The sequence below is a fragment of the Amphibalanus amphitrite genome, unplaced genomic scaffold (assembly GCF_019059575.1).
Source record: "Amphibalanus amphitrite isolate SeventyFive unplaced genomic scaffold, NRLGWU_Aamphi_draft 000796F_arrow, whole genome shotgun sequence".
Classification (NCBI taxonomy): domain Eukaryota; kingdom Metazoa; phylum Arthropoda; class Thecostraca; order Balanomorpha; family Balanidae; genus Amphibalanus; species Amphibalanus amphitrite.
The window spans coordinates 1-16,110 of NW_024882290.1; the positions used below are offsets into that span (position 1 = coordinate 1).

Consider the following 16,110-nt stretch of genomic DNA (forward strand, 5'->3'; position numbering starts at 1 on the left):
CTGCCTAAAACTTGTCTACTATCGCCAACGCAGAGAGCAGCTCCGGTGTGGCTGGCTTTTTCGCCGTTGTTTTGTCCTGCCACCCCGCTCGACTGCCCGTAGGTTACTGAGGTCTGACGGACTGACATTTCCGCGCAATTCTTGCAGTCCGCTTGGCCTAGTATGTGTACGAATCAAGAAATATTGACAAACGAATTGTCCTGTCTATATCGATCTGATTGGTTTTGGACGTGATGTTATCGTTTAGGATCCTCGATTTTCATCTAAGCTGATCGTGTTATGGGAACTGATCGCTTCCTATTTGTTTCTGTTCTGACCGTTTTTCTTAACCTGTCTGCCTGCTTCGGTGACCAAGAGCTAGCCGGCTGCCGTTCTCCTTCTAATCTGGGCTCACTGTCTGCCCTGTCCCGTCGCCCTGTCTCGCTGTCTTGCCTGCCCTGACTCTCGCTGTCTGACCTCCCTCACCTCCTACAGGAGCGTCCGACCGACACTACCAGCTCCGACTACGAGTTCAGCACGATCCGCTCCCGGCAGAGGCGCCTCGAAGACGCCACGGCCTCGTCGTTTGAGTATTATGACCCGGGCCCGCGCCGGCGACGGTACGTAGCTACGTGGGTGGAGCGGTGTGGTGTGGGCAGGGCACGGAGGGTCATGGATGGCTCATGGACGAATTAGGAGCGTTGTTTACAAGGGAGCTGGGAGAAGGGGTGCATGCATGCCGCATGGCAAAGCCGCCGACGCGCCCACCCAAGTGCCTGAGACTGATAAAGTGATCGGGGGATGGTGAGATACAATATTATTATTTTTTGTGGTTGGAATTTTTCCGGGAAGGTGAGGTCATGTTTTCATTAACAATCTCGGACATTGCCATTGTTGTAAACAAAGAAATTGACTCACTGAAAGAATCTGTACCAACATTACATATATATTCAATAACATTGCTAACTCTTATGAAATACAGGCCATAAATGCCTGTCATGCAAATCGAACTGAGTTCAGTCTCGGCATTCAACCGTTTTAAAATGAACGGCGTGGCGGCCGCAGTTGATTGATATCGATTCGAGGGGCATCAATTTCCGTCGCCCTAGCTGTGTGAAAAAGACGAATGTACTCGGCATAAAGCGAAACTATCCTAGTCGTAAACAGCCAGTGTCGCCGTTAGTCAGTGCCGAAATCAATGACGTCGTCAAGGTCAGCCGACTTGCAATGCATATGCTTAGGTCCCACTCGAATGGGGGCGAGGGTTAGGGTGTTTTGTTTACTGTTTACCGCACCGAACTACTGGCCACTGGAACCCTTACATTGGACTAGTAGTACAGAAGCGAACTCAAGAAATAAGTAAGGGCGGTTCGCCTTCTTTTCGCTTTCATTTATAGTGCGTGGTCGCCTTTCGGCAGGGAACAGCCGTCAGCCATCTGTGGGTGGTACTCTGCTGTCTGTTGGAATAGATGTCCGATTCTAGACATTGGCGCTACGGGAACATGAGCCCACCCCACCCACCTTTGGTCACCTGTCCTCCATAGAGTTGACTGCTCGTCGGATATTTGTTGCCACTTGTCAACCGGTGCGCCCCAATGAAAGTGAATTTCCTGCGTTTTGTAACCCACTCTCGATATACTTACGATCTCCATCTTGTGAAGCGATACTCCTTCATGGGAGGTTTTTGACACGCAGCTGCCTGCCGGCGATGAGCGATGTGCACCGGGCTGACAGTATCTCCTTCAGTGGCCTGAAATGGCGATGTTACTCACCAACCACCATAAAGCCATTGCCCTCAATGGCCTTACGATGGGACTCAAATGGGACTCGCGGCGCCAGCGAGTCGTTAATGAAACGCTGAAAAGTGTTACGTTATATATGGCGGAGCTTCATTTTGTGGATGTGTAATTTCCAAATAGTAGTGTAAAATTAATAATTTTACACTGCTTTTTCCGCTGCTACAAATATTAGATTAATGAAGAAATTGCTCGATAGAACAGTGCCATAGGACGTCATGCACGACTGGAAATTCGAACAGCACCTCACGCAACATGCGTGCTAGCCTGTCATCAAGGCAGCTGATATTTCAGCGGCCTGCCCGCCGACTGATGCTCCATCAGCTCGGCGAGTACAATCATATGATCGATCCCCATGTCTGTTGCTCTACTTCCTTTTGATGCGATGCCATCTAAAGGCTTTTCACTCGGTGGACGGGCGGTAGGTTCGCGCTTGCTCGAAAGTGTACGTTTCTTTGAATGTTCAGAAGTTCGCCGATGAACCTTCTGAAAAGGAACAGCTCGGAAGTTTTTCAATCAGTCGATAGTGTCCTCTGACCATTGTCAGCGACTATTGGACGACCTTTTGGTGGGCCGGCCGCGCGGGAAGGCTGCTCCTCCGGTGACGGCGGCTCTTTTCGGGGTCAGTCTCTCGAATGTTTGTGTTACTCTCCCCTTGGCTCTCGCGCACCAATAGATGATTGCCTCCACCGAGCGAATGACCTCGCTGCAGAGAGCGTGCAAACACTCACCGGCGCGAACCGATACCTGGGCGGCTCCGAGCGCCATTGGCAGCCTCTCAGTGTATTCAAGGAGCCTGGGAGCCCTCGGAGCCCCGCATAACCCTCAGAGACTATTAGTCTCTGCCGTAACCTTTGCCACGTGACCGGCTGGGGGACGCGCTCTTAGCCGAGAAGTCGCCACACTACCTCACCCATCGGCGCTAACCGCGTGAGGGATGACGGTCGACCTGCCGTCGGGTCTCTCTAACAGGGTCGGAGACCTGGCTGGCCGGGGGCTCCCTCTTTGACAGGTGCGCGGGGTCATTCAAAGCACAGGCGGCTTTCTGCTTTTTTTTTTGCAATGCACATACTGAACCTTAACGCTTCACCAAAGTGGTTAGTTGCATTCAAAGGACCACATATAGTACTCCAAGTTCATAGTGACATTCGGAAACGGAGACAGCTGAGGCTCGCTGAATGGCGAACCTCGTCAGTCGTCACCCGGCCAATCTTCGCGCTGTTTCTAACCGAGGTTATCTCTCTCGGCTCTAACTGAGGTCACCTGTGGTCTCTGACCGAGGTTATCGCCCCTGGCTGACTCAGTCACCGCCGACCCGCCGGCAAACTCTCGTTGATCACACATTCACCTGATTGACGAAGCTGACAGATCTGTCGCCGTCTTAAGTAAGAGCTTACCTGTGATTAGCTGACATATAATTTCATTCGGAAGCCGCGTTTGGTCTATGGTGATTGCGTGCCGAAATGAACAGCCATCGTGTTCTATTCTTAGCAGTGTTAAAGCCGCAGGCGGTTATCACTAGGGTGAGCTGACCCCACCGGATGTGTCTGCGTGTCTGCGACAGGTCGAGTCCGGACGAGGGTGCGTCGGCCCCGGAGGCGGCGGCGCGGCTGACGGCGCGCTCCGTGACCCCTCCCTCCCCGGCGCCGGGGTCGGTCCCGGGGCCGGACTGTGATGAGGCCGACCACTCTGACCTGCTGCACCTACTGCGGCATACCACAGACAACGTGATCAGGAGCTCGCGGGAGACGCGCACCCGGCGCACGCCCGTACCGCCCTCCACCAGCAGGTGAGCCACACTGACCTGACCTAGCCTAGCTTAGCCTTACCTAACCTAACCAGTCGGGCGACATCCGCCACTGGTTTGGTAATATGTCGAACAATGTTAAAAAGGCGTATAATTCTGTTGCCGGGGATCACGTCGGGGCTGCGCTTCCAACCAAACTAAATTTTGTTTCGATTGCTAGGTTCATTGAATATTTTTTTCTAGCTTCACAGAAGTAGCACTTCCATGTGGTCACTTATTTGCCTGTTCTCTAAATTCAAGAAATTAATTTTTACGGCTCCATCCATTTGTTTTCGCTACTTTATAATCGCATGCCTATATTACATTCCGTACCCTACGTCCAACGGTCTACGGTTCTTAGATATGCCGATCACCCATTCTGCGCACTCATACCAATATTTTTATCTGAATCCTCTCTTCGTTGAAACATGCGTCACGTTAAAACCCAACAGATTGAAAAGTCGGTGTAACTGGCTTTATTCTGCAGTGCTGGAATAACAGTGGTTTTACGCCCCAGTGAGCCCACAGCTCCATCCGACTGTAATGTGTTTGCTTTTTCATCCGTGCGTGGCTGGCAGTCGACTGAGTGACTGTTCTCCCGCAATAGACATACGCGCTCTCCGTGGCGCGGATTGGAGCGCCCGGATACCGTGCGTAGTATCGAAAAGGAGCGAAAAAGTCTCAATTCCGCCGACGTCTGTTTGGACCCAATAGCCCGCTTGAAATATTTACAACAATGCGATCGCCATGTTCCCCCGTCCCGTTTTGGCGCTCGATTGCCTTCGCGCGCGCAGGATTGTCGATTTTCAAACGAATGCGCCGTCGCATTTGTTCCTCGTGTGGTTTTCTTTTGCGGCAGCGTTGTTGAATTGCGCGTGGCTCGCTCCCGTGGCGCCGCTGTTGAATTGCGCCGTTCTGCCATTGATGACCCCCATCGATGCCGTGCGCCTTGGCTGCGTTCCCAGCGGACGGCGCTGCACATTGTGTGAGAATCAGACCAGCCCGCCGCGGAGTCCGTGGTGACAGCTTCTCATCAACTTTAGGATGCTCTACTAATCAGCAGTCCAAATTATCAGCACTCGACTGCTACTTGGGCAGCTCTAATGCGCTCATTACAAGTTTCCTTTCTTTATTGTTCTTTGCGTAGTTTAAAACTATTTCACCCGCCTTGGGGTTAATGGCGTCGTTTTTTCGTTCGAATATAAGACCAGTGGAAAATTGTGCCCCATCATGGTCTCTCTAATAGAAACGGTGGCAAAAATATTAAGATTAGTAATAAGAAGTGCCGATTTGTATTCGATAGATTCTGTGCCCGCCTTGGCTCTACGACGCACGTAGTGCATCGCGGTACGGGGGGCCGGGGGGGGGGGAGCTTTTGGAGCTAACTCAACTCTAGTTAAATTATGTAGGATGTAAGTGGGGTCACTGACGTAACTTTTATGATGTGCTGAGGTTCGTTGTGTGTCGGCTGGCAGAATTCGGACCGCCGCGCTTGGGCGGGCGTGTGCTGTGACGGAGACTACTGTTGGCCGTGAGTCGTGTTCCGTGACTGAAGCTACGGGGCTGCCGTGGAGTGGCATTGTCGCCCTTCGCCAGTGATATGTGTTCGCCTCACTCTAATCCGTAACAGCATCCTGTCACACCCTCCATTCGTTGATTCTGTGGCTGTGACAGCGTTTTCTGTTTCCAGTGACGCGGCAGCGGCCGAGACCCGGCACCGTCCCCGCAGTCGAACCACCAGAGGTGAGTGGGGCGCCGCACCCCGGGGATGCTGAGCGTCTCCCCAGTGTCTGCCTGTCTGCCCCTGACACTGGGGAGGGACGGAGGGAGGGCAGACAGGAACCCCCGACCACAGTTGGAAGAGAGAAAGACTAGCGAGTAGCTTATGTCGGAATCACAATCCCCGGTATATGCGCGCCTTTACGCGCCGAAAACACAAGCACGCTGCGGTCGTGCGGTCGCAGCAAGCTGTTGTTTTTCGCAAGTCGCAGTGCTCTGTGGTTGCGCCTCCGTCAGTCTGTTGCATCAGCCGGCGCCTGTGGTACTCACTGGAAACCGAACAGCCCCCGGGCTCCGGTTTATTTCCCCGGTTATTGCTACTCCGTTGGGACTTGGTTTACATTCAGAGGCTGGCAATATATAGTTGTGCGACAGTAACTGGGTAATACGACCGATAGCATACGGCAACTAGCTTTGAAAAAAAGATTTTTTTTTTTTTTGCTGATCATAGTGCCCTTGTTTTCTTATTTCTTTTACAATTTCCCAAATTAAATGTATCTCGTGTGTATTATGTGTGGTGGTTTTTAAGCTCGCGTCCGTTTTGTTTGAATGGTTTTTGTTGTTCGAGTACTAAATGCTGGGTAGTTTTCCGTCTGCGATGAAGTCTTGCTCACGAGTCAGTTGATGTTGTTAGCTGAGGCTTTCATACTTGGATCCTGTGTCACCTATTCGATGTAGTAATTGACGCTTCATTCGGGTCTCCATTTGCCGTAGTGCTTTCAGTTCTGTGAACTCAGCTGTGGTCCACTTACCATTTGTCACGTTTACACATTAGTTCATTATGACGATTCATGGACGGTATAGAATCAGCTCGGCCTAGTGGCGAATCGGCCATGTTTCTCACAATGTGCAATCACCTCCGGCCATTGGTGTTCTATCGCGACTTTATAGCCCATTGCAGCCGCTCTAACGGTGCTCCATTTCTATCTGAGCGTCCCGTTCCCATCAGGGGCTCTCGGCCACGACCTAACTATTTAGCTGAGCCAGCTGATTTGTGAGCCAGTGGCCGGCGCGTGTCTAAAACCCCTGGAGACGCGGCTGTCGATGGATGGGGCTCCTCACACCGTGCGAGGGCGGTGCTGTCACCATGGTCTGTGCCCAGTCTGGTTTATCGTCGGAGCACTGCGGAAACTCCCGCCGGGCGAGCCTGTTGGTCGCTGACCCTCTTCTTACGGCCGGACGAGGGCCGATTGTGGTGAGAACGCCTGACAGACCCGCCCCGGCGGGAGAGAGAGAGAGGAACGGAGAGGCTCCCAGGGTGGTTCCGGTGCCCACAGGTTATGGTCGTCGGAACCTTTGTGATCCTGCTCGGCTTGGAGGGTGGCCGTGGTGGCCTCAATGACTGGAGACTCGTAGTGTGCATAGTGGCTGTAGTGGCAGTAGCGATTGTAGTTGCCGGAGTGGCTGCAGTAACTGCTGGGCCCATCCACCGTTTCCTGCTGCGTTGTCTGGTTAATTGTGCGTCTGAGCGGCCGGGGATCCAGCTCAACCACCCTCGGAAGAGACCGCCTGAGACTTTACAGGACATCTGTGCTGCCGGAAACAGGGAGCTTCAATGACACTCAGCTGCCGCGATATCCCTCGGCGCTTAGACAAGTGCCGAATAGTTCAGAGAATACGCGTGTCAAGATTAAAATAGGCGCATCGCTCCCTGTATAGTGCGACACGATCACTGTAATGGCTTACTGTACTATTTTAGTCAATCGTTTCAATCGCCCGTCCATGTTCTGATGATGCACGAGATCATGCCGTGGATGCTGTTTGGCTTGTGAGTTCATGGTTGGAACTTGCCTGGTTATTTTTTTGATCAGTGGTCACTTCTCAATCAGCGCGGTATGTTGTGAAGCTGAAGTGATGCGAAGTTCGTTACGTTTCCACTGTGAGCCGGTGTACAAACAGTTGTGTCGTCGCCTGGCTATGTCGGAGCAGCGCAGCTAAGCAATTATGCAATGCGTCCCCTGAGCAATTATGCTCAAGCCATTGGGAGACCTTACCGCTGTCTCTCCGGGTGGCCATAGTAATTAATGAGCTTATTGCGGGGCATCCCGGGTTAGCCTGAGATATTCTGACTTCGCACGTACGCACGCCCATGCGCATGCTCTCTTTCTCTCTCTCTCTCTCTCTCTCTCTCTCTCTCTCTCTCTCTCTCTCTCTCTCTCTCTCTCTCTCTCTCTCTCTCTCTCTCTCTCTCTCTCTCTCTCTCTCTCCGTGGTGTCACAGTGCGATCCTACAGTATTTCTGTAACGCCATGCCGATGGTATTTCACGTTTGTACTCTTCCGTCATCCAGCTGTCCATTTCTTCGTGTATGACATCGACAGCGCACGCTGATGCTCGTTGTCCACAGTAGCACCCCACTCTCCCGTCCCCTCTCGCCGGCTCTCACACTCACACTGACAGCGGCTCTCGCTCTGGTCTGTGGCGGCGGGGCTCGGACCGCCCCAGAGGTGTCACTCATGTGTCGCGGAGCCGCCGGAATCCGTGGACCTGGACATATACCCAGACCGACCCTGGCCCGGCGGCCACCGCGGACCGGCCTGGCCTCCCTCGGTCCACCGCGGCACTCAGACTGACGTGATATTACACGGAGTAATGTGATTATTGGATGGTGAATGTTGGGTGTGATTGGGAACGTTCAGCTGATATTGTGAAGTAGTCGACGCTTTGAAGGGTCGCCGATTAGCTCGTTATCCGGAAATTGGCTTTGCTGAGCACTACACTGGTAATGGCGTGCTGTCATTTCCCATTTAGCTGATAGCTTACAGTGTTTGCTTTTTCGACTGAAACGGCATTCATGCTGAGATAACACTGCAGTGCTTATAAAACCACGTTCATTTCTGGTTCATTATTTCTGCGTTCAGAAGTGAACACTTTTTACTGATAGTTTTTGGATCAATGTCTTAGTTACTGTATTTTCGCTCTGCACGAGCAGTTCGCGCCCCGTTTCTACGAGTTGCGGCACCAATTATCTCTTGGACCGGGCTGGTATCAAATATACGCGCCGCGTCATCTTCTTCACCAGAGTCCGAGAAGGAAAATATTCCTCTGAAATTAAATCCCGTTTTACTGTGGTCGTCCCGCGCCGGGCAGATATGCTCTGCTAAGCTGGCAATTTGAGGCTGAGGTCAGTCGTGCAAACATTTGGGTGGAATTTATTCGTGACCGGGGCGTCGTTACGGCGGATGTCGGCTCGGGGGGCGGCTCGCCGGAGAAGTTGTGTCGGCCGTTGGCGTGCGTTAGACGCCGTCCCGGGCATTATACCGGACATTAGAGGCGGCCGGCCTCTCCGGGCTGGTGCCACCGGGGCCGCCGGCGCCGCCCCGGGCTTCCGGCGGGCTGAGCGGCCGTCAGAGAGGGCTGCCGCGGCACTGAACTCAGGGGACTGTCAGAGGGGGCTGCTGTGGTACTGAACTCAGGGGACCGTCAGAGGGGGCTGCTGCAGCTCCGTGTCCGGGGGAAGTATCAGAGAGGGCTGCTGCAGCTCCGAGTCCCCGGGCGACCGGCGGAGAGAGCTACTGCAGCTCGGAGCTTAGGGGACTGTCAGGCAGCTGCAGCTTGTAGCTCAAGGGACTGTCAGGTAGCTTCAGCTTGTAGCTCAGGGGACTGCCAGGTAGTGACAGCTTGTAGCTCAGGTAGCTTTCTAACTAGCTTGTAGCTCAAGGGCTTAGCTCGGAGCTCACCGGAGTTTTTCTAGCTCGTAGCTCGGGGAAGTTGTCGATCTAGCTCATAGCTCGGACTTCGGGGAGCTGTCACATAGAGCTAAGTGGCTAGCATCGGACATCGATGCGTCGCTGCTTTGTCCGTTCAGTGTGAGCTGCAGCGGTGTGCTGCGGCTTTCTGCTGTGAGCTAACTGTGGGCTGAAGACTGTCGGCTGCGGTCTCCACAATTGTGGCCGTCGCCGAGCTCATTTCACGGGGCTCTAGTCTGAGAGCCGGCCAGTTTTCGCCACTCGCCGCTCTCTCATATAATTTTATCCTGTCCCTCGCTGTCTGTCCCGTCCACCCGTCCGTCCATCCTTCTGCTCGTTTCTCCACCCATGTATCGGCCCCGGTTCCCCCTGAACCTGCTTCTCCCTATGCCCACTCCCACGCTCTCCAGTATCGCTCTCGCATCCGCTCTTTCCAGTCTCAGTGAACGCCGAGCCTCCCGCTCTGTCCCAGTGGACCCACCCCTCCCCACTTCACAGACCTCCCCGCCCCCTCTCCTCACGTCCTTCATATATCGGGTAGGGCCCTTCATGCCACCAGTGTTATGTCTGGTAATAAAGCGCGTATTGAGTTATGACGGGACTGAGAGCCCGAGCTGCGCTAACGTCACAGGGGAGGAGGGAGAGAGGGCTAGTACCGCTGGGATTAAAAGCTTGCAAAGCCTTTTCTTTTTGAACCAGTAAACACGCTCGCTGTTACCTCCTAAATTGGAGTTATGGAGCTCTGAAATGACAATTGTTACCACGTAAGTGCATCATCGGGGAATGGAAGAGAGGCGAGAGTATTTTAGGATATTACGGTGCAGGTTTCGCCGCTTGGTTTCTTTTTTAGTGCTCTTGGCGAGGGTCAGTTCCCGTAAACGGGTTTACTGGTCTGCTGCTAAGGAATTACGATTCCTGTTTACAGTGCGGGAGAACACTTGAATAGTTGTCTAAGATCGGGAAAAGATGTTTATTAGAACGACGCCGCTTCAAGCAGATTTCGCCAGCAATTGAGGCTTCGTTTCTTTGTTTGTTTGTTGGGAGTTAGGGGCGCGCCGACTACGAGGTCATTTTGCGCCCATTGGGCTTCGTTTCTCATCCGTCATATAACGTTAGTCTGATTATTTACCTAGACCTTTGATTTCGCATAAATGGTCAGTGGAGTTATTGATTTCCAGCAACGCTTGAAGTCTGTATAATTTGCATATTTCGTATCGAATTTGGACCGCCCTACAGTTTACCCTGGGACAGCTGGCGTCGACTGTTGACATTGTGTGGCTCGTTCGAATTGAGTGGTTCGCCTCGATCGCGTGCAGGATTTGATCACGAAATGCGATGCAAAGTTCAATGGGAGCAGCAGGTTTGACTCTTCGAAGTTCGTGATTTTCCTTTTTTGCTTAGTGCCGTGATTCTGCGCCGCATTTCACGCAGCTATTTGATTCTCACATAGCTATATGTATTGTAGCCCTCAGTAGCGGCCGGGATAGTCGCGGCGACCAGCTAGTCGGGCATTGAATGCATACACACACTACCTGCATTGAGCAAGATCTGACCTGACTTTCCTCTCAGGAAATGCTCCGTGTCGGCTTCCGGATTAATTTGGCCTACCAAGCACATGCAACTGAAGTGCCAACGTAAATAAAAGTGGCCTACTTTTCAGAAGCGCAGTAAGTGCGCTGCTGCCTTAGTTGAAAGTTTGGGCACTGCAGCGGTACCTTCTTATTTATGCGCTGTCGTCATATTTCAGTTACTCTTGACACCGGGGAATGGTACGGCATCGAAATGGCCGAGATTTCATCCTCCGTTGCTCGTCGTACCGTGATGTTCCGGGCTCGTGTTCGGCTTTACAAGGAACTAGATAAAGTGCCGGTCATATACCAACATGTCTTTGTCCTGTACCTGCCAGCATTTGGTCTGGAACATCTTGTCAGTGGCCGTACTCTGTTCTGAGGTCTGGGTTTTTGCTTGGTCCTTGCCGAGTTCTAATGCCACCTCGGTATGTGGCTTATGCAACTATACGTACAGCGTGCGCTGTCTTTCTTACGGCAGACACAGCTTATCGTTATTCAGAGCCCGGCCTTGGATAAGCCCAAGGTCATATACCATGTCGGGGCCGCCTCAGCCGCAAAACACCCATCTTCAGACACTTCAGTTCAGTCGATTGGATTCCACATCGCATCACGTTTTTGCATGTCCATTAAGCTGGGCGCCGGTCTATCTGCGTCGGGTGCTGTTTTTGGCCACCGGCCTCCGTCGAAAATCGCTGACGCGTGGGAGTCGTTCTTCACTCGCGGCCATCGACTGCAGTGTTTGGCGCTTAGCCAGAGGTTCGGAAACTGAGATTTGTGCTCTACTCTACTAGCAGACTTTTTTCTGCCGCACGCCCTTCGTATGCGATGCGAAGGGGGACAGATTTTACCTTATAAGAGCGCAAACGATGGTTAGGTGTTGACATGACATGACGTCCTAATCTGTGCTAGTGTTGATAGTCAGTGATGCGTCCACTAGTGAGAAACTTGCAACTTTTGGCTGGGCCTCACCAGAGGTTCGCATTTTAACGGAGTATCGTGCCTGACGGTCATCAGTGTCGACTGTCGATCGATCTTCGCGTCTCTCCGACTATTGGACTGAGACTCAGTCAGATGAAGACGTCCAGCTGTTCAACGACACAGCGGTAGGACCTAGGGGCTGCCCAGAGGATAACTGCTACATCAGGCAGTTGGTCAGGGGGCAGTTATTACATCACATAGCTGTTCTTTGGGACAGCTGTCACACTAGGCAGCTACCCCGGCGGACAGCTGTCGGGCTTTGTAGCTGCAGGTCTGGACAGGATAGATGGTACGGTGCTAAGATTAAATAGTAATCTCTAGTATTCCCTTGACCTCTGAGACGCTCAGGTTTATTTATCCTGTAATAGTTCCGGTTTCGATGTTCTCCACTTGTACGTTCAAAGATATGATGACGTCCACACGCCGATGACCACTGTAGTCCGGGCGCCCAAAAACCCCGATGACGTCCGCAGCTGCAAACACCTCGAGCAGAAATTTGTTACCAGTTCTGAAGTTGGTCAAAGTAGGAAGTACATACCTACCGAGTCGTCACTACTGCATAGGAGCTGCAGTAGTGCAACGACTAGGTTCAGTTCGTGAAGCTTCACAATGTGGGCGTTATTTCAGCTGTAGACGCTTTTCCGTTTCAGTTCGTTTCCTAGTCTAAGTTGGATCAGGTCGTTTTGATTTCGTTTTTGATCTGTGCCTCCAGTAGAGAGACCGAAGCTGCACTGTGTTATTATTACCGCTGCCGATCATCTGACACTGAGCCGAACCGTTCAGTGACCCTGGAACTTCTGAAGCGACTCACGATAATAAGACGTAAAGACACCCGTCTGGGCGACGATTTGTCTTTTTCTTGAACGGCGCTCTCCTCGTTTTCTTTTAGCGTCACTCTGCAGTTCGCACTTTGGTGCGCGCTTTGAAACACCAGAACCTTATGTTATTTACAAAGTAGTAGACGGGTCTTTTTATCACGTTTTTGTACATCTTACAAGTAGATCATTATACATATGTACATATGCTGTCTGCCGCGAGACTGTCTGCGAGCGCTGTGTGCAACGCTGTTATATGATGTCCTTTGGTGTGGTTATCAGCTTGAGGTATGGCCATGCGACTAAAAGTGCAATGCGATTGAATTAGTACTTCAATTACAACTTCAATAGCGCTTTTCAGTACTATTTAAAACATCTGACGATCATTTATTCCTTTCAACGATTCAATTACTACTTCAATAACGCCTTCCATTACGATTTTAAACATCTGACGATCATCCCTTCTTTCATGTGACTATGACGGGTCCATAGCAATCTGCCTGCCCCCCTTCCCCGAAATTTTTACTGCGGCGTATCCAACCTCCATGATGACTTTCTGTTAGATCTGTGGGCGAAAATTATGCGACTCTTGAGACTTGAGACTTGTCCGACTCTCAGAGTCTCGCTGTGATCCGTCTGACCCTCTGTAACGTGTCCTTTCCCAGGAGGCCAGAGACACTGCCGGTCGACCAGCGGAGAGGCCAGTCGCCGTCTGGGGTCCCTGGTCGGAGAGCATCGTCAGAAGCATGTCCAACAGCTGCAGCATGAGATCACCAAGCTGGGCCGCCTCGAGAGGTCAGTGCTGCGCTGGCTGCGCGGGCTGGTGGGTTACGTGGGTGGCTGGTAGGGTAGGGTGGGGTAATTTGAACATGTGGGGCAATTTGAACATAGTGTGAATAACACAAAATTACGGAAAATCCATAAGTGGCATGAAATAAGACCAATGAGAGAAATTATCGTAACTAAAAGGGCTATCATATGAACGGGGTTTAGAGTTTCAGGGACAGGGAATGAAGATGTTGACGCACAGTGTAAAAAATCAATTTCGCAAGGATAAACGCCTAACAACACGTCATTCCAACTTCATTGCAGCGCAGAATCTTGCATTGCTAGCGCCTAATACGCAACGGCTTTTGTTGTACAATGACCTAATCAGTGCCTTCAATCCAAGAAATTCGCTTTTGAACCGTGTTTTTAAAAATGGCAAAATAACTTTTAGCGTGGGGTAATTTGAACATAGTGTGAGAATTTCAATGAAGACAGGGATAGCTCCGAAAAAAACAACGCTCCCAGCTTTTTTTTTGCCAATATTTTTGACCCAAAGCAGTAGCAGATAAGTGATGCCAGTTTTAGAAAATTTACTTCTAATATCCGTCTAATGTCCGGCATTTTCGTTGATTTTCCGTCCAAAAATGTTAAAGTCAACTATTTGTCCAAATATATCCGAAAATTATGCAGCTATCAACACTCAAAACCGTCATTTATATTGCTTATCATGTAATTTTACCAGCCGAAAAGTGTTCATGATATTGAGAGCTTAACAGCTTTCCATTCGCCAATCAATGCTACGCACGATTACTTGATAAAAATGCTTAAGTGTGGCAGGCCATCGTCCAATGTTGTCCAGACTACTATACCTTTGTGCAATCAATTTCGAATTTGACATTATAAAGAATCGGAACTCCGAATGTCCAGGTTCCGATTGGCACCACTATAACAGATGAAGTAAGCGGTTTGGTAAAGTTTTTATCGAACGGAGATGATAGACGTTCTGTTAATTGAAGAGAGGCGAATTCTGTCAACTGACCGGTGTGCAGCGTGCAGATATTGATACTCTGCAACTGTTATTTTTGTTGTTGTGTTGATTTTTCAAGTGAAGGTATGTTTAGAATTGCTCTGCCTATTCGTTTATGGGTCAAACAACATCGGTGCTGGCGAGACTATCGTTTTTATGGCAGGTAAAGGCAGTATGTTCAAATTACCCCACGGTGGGGCAATTTGAACACACCGTGACTTGGTGGAGAAGTGATGTTATGCTATTCAAGGTATGCTCGGCTCGTCCAAAAATGAGGCTTGCATGGTGAAAGCAAGTGACACATGCGCTACTGAAACAGTTTTTCTTCATCCAGGGTTGAGCTGGAATTTGGTACAACGGAGAAGACGTAAAAATATGTTCAAATTACCCCACACTACCCTATAGAATATTCTCATCATACTTTAGCTGCATTGGTTTGTTGATGTGTTGTCGTTAATCGGCCGTCATTACCAGAGCTGTGGCGTCGCATCATGGTAAGGCTTCTATAGTAGGCCTTCCACGAACGCCCATCGATTAGCGTTTCTCTTGGAAGGACCTCGCCATGTGTAATACTATTTGTGGACAGCCGGGAATTTGCCTAGCGTGCCGGTGCGGTCGGCGCGGGTGAGTGTTGACGCCGGGGACTGTGCGGCGGTGACGGTTCGTTTCTCCGTCCCAGGATGCTGCTTGGGGGCACCACTGTGGAGCTGGACGACTGTAGCTGGAGCGAGGACGGCTCCGCGGCGGGCGCGAGGGCCGGCCGGCGCCGCGGAGTCGAGGGCCGCAGCTCCCCATCAGACGACTCGGACGATCCGCCAGAGCCCAGCTCGGCCTACGCCCGGATCCGGGAGACTCTGCAGCGGCGCCGCCGCCAGATCGAGGCGCAGCTGAATGACATGGACCGCCGCCACCAGCAGTACAGCCGCCGGCTGGAGCGGTTCTCTGACCTGCCCGAGGAGGCGGGCGCGGCGACGGCCTCTGACTCGGAGAGCGGCCCGGTCAGCCGGCGCGCAGACACCCGCTCCAGCGGCCAGCGGCGAGTGGCCAGTACAGTGACGGAGAGCCGGCGGCGTGCCGTCAGCAGCCAGGAAACCACCACTCAGACCACCACCCAGACCAGCAGTCGAACCAGCAGCCGGCGGCGCAGCGATCGCGCCAGTCAGTGCGAGCTGAGCCCGACCGGCGGCAGCGTCCAGGTGGTCACCCGGCGGAGTCGCGTGCTGGGCTCGGACGTCAGCACGCAGACGACCTCCGGCGGGCCGACTGACGCCGTTCAGGTGTTCACCCGCCGCACCCGGGTCTCGGCTCCGTCCGACTCGGCCACTCAGACCACCTCGACGGCGCCGCGGCGCACGGTGACGGTCACTCGTCGACAGGTGCCCGGGTCGCCGCGCCGAGCCCACCGTGCCGTCCAGACCAGCCGCTCGCCCGAGAGGACGGTGACGGTGACACGGCGGCGCGCGGCGCCGGAGCAGGAGCAGGAGCGGCGTCCGCGGAGCGCCGCCGTCCAGACGGTCACTCGCCGGAGGAAGGTACCGTCCCGGCGGCCGGAGTCTGCCGCGCCCGAGCCCTGCTCCAGCCGGCGGGAGGTGGTGGTGCGGCGGAGACCCGTGGCCGACGGCGGCTCGGCAGACACGGAGACCATCTCTACTGCGGCTGATACCACGGCCGACACCACGCCGACCACGGCGCGCTCGTCGGCCACCTACGGCGAGGGTATGCGGGACGCTCTGGAGCCGTCAGAGCGAGCCGGCGACCTGGAGCGCGCCGAGCAGCTGCTGGGGACGCCCGACGACGCCAGCGGCGAACAAGGTGAGGACGTGTTTGTCTACCTCTGCTGATCAAGGTAAGCTAATGACGTCTGTCCCTCACAGCCCTTCGCCGCTAATCGAGGCAAGGATGCCCCTTTTTAGTCCGTACTCC

General features: G+C 52.7%; 1 protein-coding gene across 1 annotated transcript in view; it reads left to right on the forward strand.

Moving 5' to 3' along the window:
• Positions 1-474: 474 nt before the first annotated feature.
• LOC122366322 (serine/arginine repetitive matrix protein 2-like) overlaps positions 475-16,110 on the forward strand; it is a gene marked incomplete at its 5' end in the record, with an annotated part of 76,769 nt that continues 61,133 nt past the window's right edge. The window contains 5 exons of the mRNA XM_043338471.1: positions 475-599; positions 3,340-3,564; positions 5,252-5,304; positions 13,058-13,187; positions 14,867-15,999. Of these exons, the coding sequence (XP_043194406.1) occupies positions 475-599; positions 3,340-3,564; positions 5,252-5,304; positions 13,058-13,187; positions 14,867-15,999 (1,666 nt within the window). The remainder of the gene's footprint in view (positions 600-3,339; positions 3,565-5,251; positions 5,305-13,057; positions 13,188-14,866; positions 16,000-16,110) is intronic.